The sequence below is a fragment of the Polyodon spathula genome, chromosome 16, assembly GCF_017654505.1.
Source record: "Polyodon spathula isolate WHYD16114869_AA chromosome 16, ASM1765450v1, whole genome shotgun sequence".
Taxonomy (NCBI): domain Eukaryota; kingdom Metazoa; phylum Chordata; class Actinopteri; order Acipenseriformes; family Polyodontidae; genus Polyodon; species Polyodon spathula.
The window spans coordinates 10,461,442-10,474,861 of record NC_054549.1 but is presented as its reverse complement, the minus strand read 5'-3'; the positions used below and the strand labels follow the sequence as shown (position 1 = coordinate 10,474,861).

General features: G+C 43.8%; 1 protein-coding gene across 1 annotated transcript in view; it reads right to left on the bottom strand.

The window, feature by feature from the left end:
* LOC121328561 (multiple epidermal growth factor-like domains protein 6) overlaps positions 1-13,420 on the bottom strand; it is a 72,793-nt gene that overhangs the window by 30,048 nt on the left and 29,325 nt on the right. The window contains exon 5 of the mRNA XM_041273312.1: positions 5,570-5,692. Within this exon, the coding sequence (XP_041129246.1) occupies positions 5,570-5,692 (123 nt within the window). The remainder of the gene's footprint in view (positions 1-5,569; positions 5,693-13,420) is intronic.

The following is a 13,420-nucleotide window of genomic DNA, read 5'->3' as shown; positions in this document are numbered from 1 at the left end:
CCACAAGCAAGCTTCTTAACCACAATGCTAAAGAGCCCAGGCTGTGGTTTTCAGAGCTTTCAACCTCCTCTGACCGACAGGGTACAGCACAGAATCTGTAATGACAGTGTGCCACACAACACTGCCCGGTACTCATGCAAATTTGAGCGAATGTGAATCAATACTTATATTTAGGTGAAATACAACACTGGTGAAGGCGTACACTGAAGCCTGAATAAACTATCGGTCCCCGAGATATTCAAGATCTCATTCAATCTCAACTGGAAAAGGAAAATGTGGAGCAGGTGATGAGCGCAGGTGGCTTTACTCTGCGGGTTTAAACAGACTGCATTCATCAAATCTTCTCTTCCAGAGACAGCATCCCAGATGTGGACCAGGTGCTTGCTTTAAGCAGTGAGATCGATGGTGAAGAAGCTGCTCTTGCATTGCCAGAGGATTCCAGAGTCTGCACAGCGCCAGGCTATACACTATCTGAGCTGGGTTGTTGCCTGGCTTGGACTCAGCTGGTCTGGGTTGAACAGGAGAAGGCTCAGGTGTTCGCTGATTGAGGACAGTGCCGTGGATCAGGGAGTACATTTTAAAGGAGTACATTTTATTTTTACTTTTCCTTTTTTTTTATATAATCAGAAACTTATATGCTATAATTCTATGCTACCAAACTACGAGGCTATGAATACTGTGTGATACCAGTGCAGTATAATACTACTGTTCAACTGTTAGAATAATAATGCAATAATAAAGAACAGTCAGGATAGAGTCTAGAGAGAGCCCTTCAATAGCTTTCACTATCCTCAAATGGCAGATGATGTACTGCACTAGTTCACTGATTAAACATCTGCACACTGAATGTGTGCGAGCGCAAACGTGTTTTCTCATTGGAGAAGTGATCAAGCTCTTTATCCTGATATATTTTCCACAATGAGGAGCCGAGCTGTGCTGGAGATTCCTTTGCTCAGCTTGTCGATCACACACCAGGAACAAAGCCCTGGCAATGCAACGCTCCACATGTCCCTCAGACAGTGGCCTGCTAATTATTCCACATAAATAGCCAATCACGCCGGCTGAGGAGGGTTATTTTCCCTGGGAATTCATTGCAGATGTCTTTCCCTGATCGGATTGGGACTTTCGTGTTGATTTTGGCAACCGTGGAGTTTATCTATCAGTTTCATCTTATCTGTTCCACAAAGTCGATCCACACTGACAAAAAAGTAATAATACACCCCCCAAGCACAGCTTAGAGTTGGGAATGAGATTCCTATTGTGAACGTGTCGAGGTTTAGACAGACAGTCAGGTGGACAGGAAATTGGTTGTAATTGGTTTTGGTTCACACCTTACCAATGCAATCGGTACACTTTGAAAGAAAATTTAAAACTTCTCGTTTTGAGATTTGACATGCCAGAAGTTGGCTCCGTCCGCCTGCGTTCCTGAATTCCAGTACGATGTGTTCCCAGAAGAGTCCTCGAGAAGGGAGAGCAATGTTCCTGTCTTTTTATTGGACTGTCTCATTTCCAGCAGCCTTTGAGTCATCGGTCATAATCCGAACAATTCCAAACCTAAATAGGGCAGCATGCTTCATCACACAATTGGAATTCCTTCACAGTCTTTCAAAAAGAAAATTAAAGACATGTCCACAGACAGCGTCCAATGCAAGTATATATTTTTTGTTGTTTTTTTACCTTTTATGGGTGTGTGCTTTGCATGCAATGGCTATTAAAATACCTCGACCCACACAATGATTGAATATGCAAAACTGATTAAATGGAACCAATTCCTTTTATATTGTAAGCCAGTATACCAAAGAACCATAGAATGAACTTCAACAGCAATACTTGGGGAATGATTGATACAGACTTCATGCCAACAGAATGATTATTTCTCTTTGTTTGAGAGCCCAGGTTCCAAGAAGAGAATATCACTCGAGAGGAACGGATTTCATATTTTGTCCATCCAGTTTTCCCTTAATCACTTACAGGTTTGGGTACTGTAATGGTTAGTACTTTTAGAAACACCGTAGGGGAAGGTCAATGACTATGCTACCCGGACAGACTGAATGAATGGAAGCCTGTGGCCATCATCTCCCTGTCTGGCCTTCATTACTGCTGATGTAGATGTTGATTAAGACCACAGGAAATAAACAGGGAAATAGCCCTCTCTCTATATCTCTTACATCCATATCTGTACGTGAGCCAAATTACCAGCTGAGCTCCTGCAAACACACACACACACACACACGCACACACACACATGCACACACACATGCACGCACACACACACACATGCACACACACACTGCCTCTGCACCTTACCGTAATGCTCACACTAAAACTATGAGAATTGTTGGGCAGATAGCTGTTGGAGCAGAACAGTGCTTTATATAAATACATGGGTTATTGAAATAGCTCAGCTTCATCACAGGGACACTGGGGAAATAAATGCCATGTGCTGCTTTTATGAGATGATGCCCCCTTCCCTTGTTTAGCAGCTTGCGTGCTGTAATGAGGTGTGGGGCTGAAGGTTGAGGTTTCCTGTCTAAAGAAATATGTAACGCAGATGGAAGCCAAACTAGGAACAGAACACAGAGGCTGGAGGCTTGTGACAAGCTCTATAGGCTAGCATGGCGTTGGGTACCCTTCAGCTCACCCAAGCTGACCACTGGCCAGAGGGCTATTGATTGAGACGCCTTTTCTTTCACTTAGTCCCGTAAAGCCGATCACTGCAGCCCATACAAAATAGTGTTGTATATTGTGGGAGCAGAAATGCAATCAACATGTTCAGATTGCAAAATGAAAAAGGCCGAAGGACCGTTTATGGATTTGATAGAACCCCCCCAGCCCACCGGCCCCCAGAACTGGACTGGAATTTTGTCATCGCTTCGCAGCAGTTAATGTTCTTCAGTGTCTGGTTTTCTTTGTTCTCTTTGGAGATTTGTTCTTTAGTGTTTTATCGTCTCGTTGATCACATTGCTGTTTTAGGTTGAAGGAAAGTCGTTTAAATGGGCGCATGTTTTCTCTTTGAGGTCAGCAGTTAATATCAGTCCCTGATGTTTCTGTCTTCAATGGGAATAACAGAGCATTACTAAACAGGGTAGGAATACTGAATCACATCTCACTACAGGTGATAGACATGCCATAGGATTTTCAAAAGGAGTATGCCGTGTAATAATAATAATAATAATAATCTTTATTTTTAATATAGCGCCTTTCACAATACGAATTGCCGCCCACAGCTTCACATGAATAAAACATTGATGAATATTAACAAAAGAATTCAAGAAAAGAAATAAAAACTAAAGAAACACACAGAATAGTAAAACAAGGCAGAGAATGAAAGGAACATCATTTTAGCAAAACAACGCTGCATTATATATATATATAATGGCAACTGTGGCAGGGCAGGGCCCTGCCTGTAAATATTGTTTTGTGGTGCTTTGGTGGTGGTTGGCAGGGATAGGGTTAATTTCCTATCCCTGCCAAAATCCATGTGAGAATGTGGCTGGAGCTGATTGAATAATTGATAATTAGGCTCCAAGCCACATGGTATAAAAGAGAAGAGAGAAAATCCTTTGTTTGGTGGAGGGAATTAGGGAGTGAAGAAGTTTGTTTTGGCCCTTGAGTTGGTTATTTGTTTGTTTCTGTTAGTGTGTTTGTGATTTGTTTTTGTTAAACATGTTATTTTGCACCGTGTTTTGTTCAACTTTTTGATCTGTTTTTGTTGATTAAACTGTGCAGCCGTGCTTACACTGCAGCTTCCTTGTCTCTGAGTCTCCTTGCCTGCCGACACCACCTGGACCCGCAACGCTGTCCTGTCACAGCAACGTAGAAAAGAGATTTAAACTGAATTAAGAGGGTCAACTGACTGAAACCTCCGAAAGGATACAATTGTACCAAAAAGATGGTGTTTAAAAAAGAAATAAATAAAAAATCTGCAAAATTTAAGTCTGCAGAGCTGCAGGTGGCCTTGTCCTGCTGCATATAAATATTGACAGGATGACATCATGGCTTTTTCTATTTTGGGATCAGAAGGAGAAAATACAATAGAGAGGTGCTGTGTCATGTGATCCCACTGTGTGAGTGACTGGGCTCCTCTGATGTACTGGAACTCCACTCTAAAACCCGCCCCCCTCCCCTAGCCCTCCAATTACAGCCCAGACATCACAGAGTCAGTGTGGACCTAGCCCTTGTAATAAAGACAGAGTGCATTAGCAGCCCTAACTGCAGGGTATGTTCACTTTACTGTAAATTGTTGGTTAAATTGCTGCGTCATGTTTGTTCTCTATTGCTTTACCTGGCTATTAGGCGCTCTAATGCCACTCTGAAAGAGGACTGGTCAGTTCGTCAGGGCAGTAATTACAAATCGTTTAGGAGACTCTCTGATGTACCTGCCCCCTGTCATCTTGTTTCCCATGACTCTGTTGCTTTGTTTGCTTTAACTCTTTAGATGCCCCGCCTCCCTCTCCCCCGTGTCATCCTGAACTGTGTACTGACTGTTTTGTATTGCCTGCACCCCCAGGCGCGCTGTCTACAGATCTGATAAGGTAATCATTCCTCACCCTGCAGAATTAGCTGTGATCACAAACAAGACATGCCCGCTACTCGCAGTGACACCAGCATTTAAAAAGAAACCAAACAAAACCTCGAAAGAAGACAAACTGATGTGAAAGGCAGCACAAACTTTTCTAAACTTTGCTTCTTGACTGTTTCTTTTTTTTTCTATTAGATCTCTTATGCTCACTGTGCATGTTTCTTAAACAGCCCCTCTGAATTCTACTCCCAGTGGTGGCATTATTCAGAAAAACACTGCTCAGCCTTTTTATTTGACTGTATTGCTTCCAGCAGCTTTAAAAAAAAAAGCTAAATTCCATTATATAAGGTTTGCATGAGCTTGCACAATAACATTTGATAGCTTCCTGATTAAAGACATTCAGTATACAAGTCTAAAATATCTGCACACTAGCATTGACATGGAAGTGGCTTTTCATGAATGATGCTTGGCTGGATGGATTTGTTTTTGATAATATAAAGGAATGGAAAATCAACTCAGCGACACGCATAACTGTTTTACATTTCATATCTGACGTTTGGCAGAAACATGTCATTTACGGACCAGAAAGCTGTCTAGGTTGTATCTCAAGGGCGCAGTTCCCAACCACAATGGATCCAGTCACATTTCCTTTTTCTGCAGCGTGGGTACAGTGCAGCAGAAGCTGGGTACTGGAACTCGTTAACCCTTTCCATTCAACGTCTCCAATTACTGCATCTTGACATAGCAGATCAATGTGTACTTACACATAATTAGCATTACTATACATAGTTACATGGGACTGTCTTTAAGTAAGTTAATGGCTATTAAATAAATCCATGCATTAATGATTAATGTGTTGATCTCGATACAAGAAAAGTTGTCTTACCTTTGCATCTGAGCACCAATCACAGGCAATGGTACCAGCACACAGCTTATGGATTGCTTGCCCCCACGTGATTTATAATGAGTGTATTGGACTCGAATCCCGTTGAATGCACTGTGAAGCCTGCACAAGGTAACAGTGCAGGTGCATTCCTACACCCCTACCTTCACACGTCTTGCCTTCCTCCTTCAGCTTCATCCCTTGGGGGCACTTGCAGTAGAAGCTGCCGATGGTGTTACAGCATTGAAACTCACAGCCCCCGTTCGTCTCCTCGCACTCATTCTTATCTGTCGGAGGAAGGGGGGTTATTTAATGAATTGGAAAATTAGTAGTAAGTATAAGGATAATAATGAAGCATATCCATTAATTAGTTATTTGGGGTATTTGCTAGAAATAATTCCATGAAACATTTTCGTATTAGTTGCATTTCTACTGTTTTTTTGCTGTCCCTAGTGTTTTGTAGGGTTAAACCGGTCCATGCATTTATCACTGATGGCTGCCCAAGCATGCAGAGATCATTCTGATCCAATCCACCCTCTCTGAAGGTTGGATTCTGTCCTCATGCTGGACAGGGATTAGCCCGGCTGTCCTTCCCTGTATCTTCTCAAGAGCAATGATGTCTTTTACTTGTGTTCTGTTACTGAGTGAACAGAAACAGCCCGGCCCCTGCATAGCAGCCCTGTTTACTCCAGGGTACAATTTGCACCAGATTGAAAAGGAAACACGGTGATTGTAATCGAGTTGTTTTCATGCAACCTTTGCAACGCTGGGGGATAAGAAGCTTTCCTGGACTGTGGGTCTATATTAATGATACAATGAGAGAAGCCCTTCAGTGTTTCCACCTCTTTGATTTAATATAAAAATGAACACATTATTAGACAATTAAACAAATGCTCTGCGTTCCCAACATCGGCGAGAAAGGGGGGCGCATCTGTAGGTTATTAACACTGGTCATCACATCCCTGCAAAATCAGGGAATTATTACAATTAACTGGAAATGCTTCCCCTGCAGCGAGCAACGGGTGAGAATTCCAGCAGTTACGCACAGAAGAACAACAGGATGAATAATTCATTGCATACTCTGGACCGGGAGAAAAAAGAAAATTGACTGTGTTCCTGTCAAGGTCTGGAAACCGGCAGAACAGCATGATACTCCACACCACCTCTACTGACGCTCCGCCCTATTTATACCACACAAGAAAAAAAAAAAGAGTCTTGATTCGCTGAAGACATGACCCGGCTTTCATATCGAGTTCCGGTGTTCCATGTTCCAGGAGAGAGTTCTGAGGTCTGTTCAGTGTTCCCTTTTCCGACAATCTCTTCTAAAATATCCCAGCTTTTCATTCAGAGTAGAATGTAGGCCTGGCTCATTTTTTGTGTGTGTGTTATTTTGGGAACTTTAAGATATTTATACAGGACAGGGCTGGTGTGTCTGTCTTTATTTTCCAGGATAGAGAGAGTGAAAGTAATAAATTAAACATTTTGTTCTGGTTTAGTTTTTTATTTTATTTTATTTAGCCAGATTGTGATCTTGACATCTCTATGATTCTCTAAGAGACAGGGTCACGTCAAGAGTACCTTATATAAACTCCAGTTTATTCAAATAGCAATACACACTGTACGGCTGCTTTATCCAAAACTAACAGATGCCAAATGGCAGCGAATATTTCTGGACTCGCAAATGCAAAAAAGCAAAAGGACAAATTCATGTAACAATATCCCTTGCTTTTTTCACCCTGTTTCCACTGCAAGCACATTTTCCAATATTGTTTGCAGAAGAAAAATAATAATAATAATAAATAATAAAAAAATCTATATATTGGATATGCTATTGAGATTCTGGCAGACTGTTTCCGGTAAGAGCTGGAACAGGCTTAAGGGCTCTTATTATAATCTCTGTTGTGTGCTACTGGCTGAGAACAGTATGTGCAATAGTACCCGTGCCAACAACTAGAAAAAAACACAATGAAAAACTCTCTGTTTGGGTTCAACACTCAAGCACAAAGGTTTGCAAAGCTAGGTGAGCACGTCAGCACTGTGAGACAACCAGAAACATGCCTTATAGTACACTGGAGAGATAAGCTCTATTAAATAACTAGGCAAGTGAGTCTAGTGGTAAGGGCTGTAAGACGTGTAGCAAAAACTGGGGATAAGTATAGAGGTAAAGTACATAGGACCCCAGATAATGTGGAGGCTGTATAGCTTCAGATGGGTTGAAACAAGTGGGGAAATAATGGTAGTTCTCCCATCTAAAAATGAGCCAAAGAACTATATTTCCCAGAATGCCTCAGCCGGGAGTGAGGCACTTAGTGACAGCTGTGGGTAATTGAGGGATCCAGCACAGGTATAAAACGGCAGGTTAAAGCGTCCTCAGGTTAGCTGTGCTACAGGAGGACGGGTATTGGGAGGGTTTTGCAGATGTGTGTTTGTAGGGTGTGTTATTTGTATCAGTGGCTTTGGATTGACGCGCTGACTGGAAGTCAGGGAATTGAGATATTTTGTTGAGTCGGCGCTTCTCAAGGGTTTTTTTTTTTTTTTTTTTTGTATGTTTTGTATGTTGTTTTGTGCTCTTAAAGACTCGGTGTGCTCGTTCTCAAAGCGCCCTCCTGAATAACATACTGGCATTCCCGTGCAACTACACATCTGTGGTCAACATGACCCCCTTCGCTCACGATATTTTACTTTTGGGGGCAACCTGATGCATTATAAAATAGATACATAATTAAACAACTTAACATGGTGCAAAGGGCATGTGTCCTCCAGTGTTTACTATGAAGTGTTACCTTCTACTGTTTAGCACAGATCGTTGTTTACCATGCATAGGAACCATTGCGACCCTGTCTCTGTTTCTGGAAAAACTCCTAAAAGCTGCAATCGTTTTAAAACTGGATCACCAACACAAGACGCAAGAGTTGCTTTGTTAGTTCTGTTAGTCATTGCACCACCGTGCAAATGTTTGATCTTGTATGTTATTGGTTTTGCAAGAACGGTTGTCCGGTATGTAAACAGTGCGTCTCAAAGCAGTGGTGGAGGCAATGTCTATCGTTGCACATTGGTTTTAATAACTGGGGTGGGACTTTGTACAGAACAGGAACAACATCATGTAGCGTGAAGGCTTTTGCAAAAGGAACGCTTGCAGGATTATAAGTTTTTACATCGCTGGCTCTGATTAGCCCCGAAGGGAAAGGGAAGCGTGCTGACCGCTCCGATTCTCCCCCAGTCTGATCACTACCATACTGTGTTGTATAAACAGCAATGAGAAACGTGCTGCTGCTGTTCCTCACTTTCACCACAAGAGGCCACTATTGGACTTAAATACCAAAAGCAGCGTCTGTTGTATGGTGATGAAAGGAGCATGCAGTTTATACATAATGTAAGCTGTGCAGGTCAGCAACTCTATGGCTTGATTGGCATAGCAACAAGAAGAGATCAATGTGTGTATGTGTAGCTAACACAATCCATCTGGGCCCGGTCTGAACCAATTTCCATTTCTCAGAGGGGTGCGATAGAGGAATACGTCACCACCTCTCTCTCGCAGTGTGAAATTGCACTCAGTGGCAGTTTATAACAGGATCTGAGGGAATCAGAAGCATTTATTACAGACGAAATAATCAGCTGAGCCGTAACCTCAATTAGCGGCGAGGCACGTGTTCTGCTAAATAAAACAGCGCACGCTGTACAAAGGAACTGCAATGACAAAATCTGGCCACTGGGTGGGACCCTGTTGCAATTAAAAAATGAATCGAAACACGGAATGGAAAGGGCTTTTTTTTTTCTTTGCTAAGCCATTCAAGGTGGGGTGATTTACGTCGGCGCTGGGGGGGCAAGACGTGTAGTCAATCACTTAAGATACACTAAATTACGTATTGCAGACGTAAACGTGCAGTCGTGAGAGAACTGAAAAGTGTGTAGAGCGCTCGGTAAATCAGTCACAGCTGACTGCACATTAATCCCCGAGCCTGCAAATCAATGCGCTCATCTAACTGTAGCACCTTCACCTGTCTCTTCCCAGATCACCACAAGATTTACTTCCAGAAAGGCTGGCGCAGGTTGTGCAACTGTGCGGTAATAAATGGCCAGGACGTGGGGTCAGCGCTTTGAAAGCATTCGCTTCGGAGCAGACAGCGTCAGCTGAGCAGAGGCGGGACAGGGGTATGCTGGGTTAAGCGTTTCGCGCGGTATTGCCTATTAAAGACGCTGTTGTTTAGAATTGAGAACTTCGAAGCCGCGATCGACCACTTTGTGAAGAAAGAACGCAGAATGGATTTTGTGAAGTAGCAGCCTGGTGAGTTGCTTTTAATTTACGTTTGCTTATTTCTAAAGCTTCAAAGCGTTACGTTGCGCAAATTGCACGAATCGGAGACAAAGCTACCCAACGCGACAGTCTGTTCAGCTTACTCACAAACCATGCCTTCTCTTATTTTATTTTTTTTCGTTTGTATCAAAGCACAAACATAGTAATTCTAATACATTCAATAAACTTTAGAGGGTGGGATGTTGACTGTGCTACCCCGGTAGATTGTGACTCTGCACGCCACTGTAAATGACTTGTCACCCCAGAAACAGTGCAGGAGGAACGAGAGGACCTCTGGTGTGTCTTTCCACCCAGGTGCACTGTAGAACAACCTGGCACTCCCGCCATTATCCTGGTCCCTGTTTACAGCATCACAGAACGGAACTCAGAACTCCCTGTGGTGGTGCTGGTGAGCCCGGACCTTTGAAACCAAGGATGGGACGCCTGGCAACGTACACACAGGCTTCACCCAGGCTTGATTTCAGGGGTCAAACTGGTTCACAGGGGCCAGGCTCCGGCACAGAGTTTACTGGACCTGACCCACACAAAAATCCCTTCCCCTTTTAAATGGGATTTCACATCGTTCTGTTACACTGAAAGGGTGTGTTTACGTTAAAGGGGAAGTCAAATCAAGTGCCAGTGCGTTTTGAGGTGGAGTCAATGAAGTTGACTCCTTAAAAGGGAATGTCAAATAGTTTGCAACAATGAATATCATGGCATGGGTTGTTATCTATTTTTCTTTCTTTCTTTCTTTTTGTTGTCGTACTGCAACCTTAGCCAGCTGCTGATGTTTTGTTGTTGACTCAAATTGAGTACCCTGCTCCAACAGCCTTCCCAAACAAACAGAGAAGCTTCTCATTATATCGGGCTTCCTGTCTGTTTGTTGTCGTTGTCTGGAAAGGGAAGGCTCTGACAGGAACTGCTCCAGGCCAGGTGGAGTCCACAGGTCACGATTTCTGCGTTTTTTGATTCTGAGCTTGGATGACCCTACAGGGTCCGAAGACTCGATTCACAGGAGCACTAAAGGAACTGTTTCCCAGCGGTGTCTTTCCTTAGCCTCTGTTTGTGTGTGTGTGTGTGTGTGTTGTGTGATACACTGCCGTTCTGGATTCTGCTCCGTCCCCTGTCGGTGAGATCAGAGGAGGTTAAAAGCTCTAAAAAACACAAGAATGCAGACGAGCCTGGCTGCAATGTGGTTAAGACGCTGGTTTGCAGTGCGCGGGGGGTCATGTACGTTAAAAACCTCCTTAACTAGTACACTTGTGAAGGCCTGACTGGTCAGTGATTGTAAATGTATCTCCAAGTTAAGAAAAAATAATTGAAGCACTCAATTAGTTTTAGTCAATAAACTAACAAAAAAAAAAAAAAACAGCTTAGCTAATGTCATTGAGGAAGTTTAAGATTTGTGCTAATCAGAGGCTCTGTAACATAACAATAACGTTGCATTGCTGTCAAACAGTCATTACACGACACAGTGCTCTTTAAGGCAGTTACAGACTGTGCTGTGTGAACACTGCAGACACCACACAGAGATCCAGACTCTCCCAAGCTGAACTCAAAGCTCTCCGTGGGTGCAAGGCAGGTTTACCAGCAACCTTCCAGCCAGCTGTTGGTATGCATACCACTGCTTCTTCGTATTAGTAATATTGTTTTCAGTGCTGCCGCTGATGTCTCCACGTCAGGTCGGACTGCCTCTTATCCAGTTTCATTTCACTGGGAAGAAGGATTGCAGACAGTGCCTCCAGTCTTGGATCCACATGCAGGTTTACACAGAGCAAGTTCCAGTCATCGAGCTTGCCAGACCAGAAACAAGGTTCCAACATCTGCTTTGTAGACAAATCATTTGAGAAACTGATGTGCCGAACTGTTATCCAACCCCGTGCTGCGTGCCGTGAAACACAAACAGGAAAAAATGAGGGCAGTTGATCTAAACCCGGCTAAGTCATTTGAGTATTTTGTGCAACTAGCTGGATTGTTGTCTGTGAAACAGATGCGGGGGCTGGGTGCCCCCCCCCCCCCCCCCCCCCCCCACCCCCCCCCCCCCCCCCCCCCCCCCCCACCCCCCCCCCCCCCCCCCCTGCAAGCAAGCATCTTAACCACTGTGCAAAAGAACTGGACTCTCTGCATCTGTGGACACACAGCTTTCAACATTATCCCATCTCACCAACAGGGGGCAGAATCCGCCACAGCAGTGTATCACCCAACACTTTCCATTATATCAAGTACGAGGATGAATTGAACTTAATTAAAAGAAGAATCACAACCAGCTGGAGGCAACACGCATATCCGATCTGCCCATTGGGAAAATCCGTTCACTGCATTTCTTCATTAGCACCATTTTCTTTGGAAAAGGAGAGAGAAAAATAAAGTAAGCTGTAGCAATGCCTGAATTAAAGCACTCAGGGATTTAAATCAAGGGCTCTAGAGCTAGTTTTGAATTAGACTGCACATACAAGTCTATTGGGAGCCCAGTCCAGCTGCAGTCCCTTTGAACAGGACCCTGCCCTTCCTCGGTGCACCTGTGGCTGGCTTCGAGGAGGTCTCTCTGGGTGTGTGCGTGAGAGAGAGAGGCTATGGGAGAGCAATCCGGATGTCCGCTAGGAAATTGCACTGGTCACACTGCACCAGCGGGGAAAGAGATTACTAAGAAACACTGGAGAAGTGATCTAAACCAGAGCAGATAACCATGACCGTTAGTTAGTCCCTTAGTAAATCTTACAGCCTGTATTTGACTTTATTTTTCGCTCAATAAATGTGAATCCTCATATCGCACTTGTTCACAATCTTAAGAGACTGTTTTTCTGGAAGTGATTCATGTAACAGGTCTTATTCCTCTTATTGCAGTGCAAACATTTTGTAGCAGGGATGGAAATAAAACTCCCATTGCATAGCAGTTCCTTGAGTTTAATCAGACACACCTGTGCTTGTTACATATTCCCAGAATGTAATGAAGCACTGAAGATCCTGACACAGAGGGGTGTAGTGTGGTAGTGTACTGATCTCGCTGCAAAGACCCTGCTTTCTTCTTGTGACTGGAATGGTCAGTTTACTTTCGTATGCAGACTGTCAGGTTCACAGACAGGCTCCTTCAAGCCCTGCCAAAAATGCAGCAGAGAAAAAAAAAAAACAATAAACTAAATCAGCCATTGATCTTTTTAATGCCTCGTTTATCTGTCTTGCCCATCAGGCCAGGCTGGCGTAAATCACTGGCGCTCTGTACAGCCCCCCCCCCCCCCCCCCCCGCAGAAAAAACTTTCAGTAATAAGAAAGGAGATGTACTCGACCGCTGTGCTGTGATGTATGGAGGAGTCATTAGTGTTTTCAGGCATTTAAGCATCAAACCTTTTTTTATTAGATTTTTCTATGATTAGACTATAATATATATTTCTGGAGAGCTTCCACTACCCAAAGGGTCTCGCAGTCTGTCACTGCTATGGGTCTCCAGAGTGTAAAAGCTGCTGCCAGGTTGTCTGAAAGTGGCTCTCACATCTGGGAGCCGTCACAGCTGGCTGGCTCTGGGGCTGTGGTAACGCTATTAAAGAGAGGGAGTCGTGGTTTAGTAATTATCAGGCTCCCAAAAAGAGCCCTGTCTCGTGAAGCTGGCCTGGACCATGGTGCCACAGCTGCCACTGCACTTCAACAAAACAGATCAGGGAAAGATGACAGACCGCAGCAGGGAAACGCTTCCAAATGTTCCTTGGCAGTAAATGCAACGGCTAGG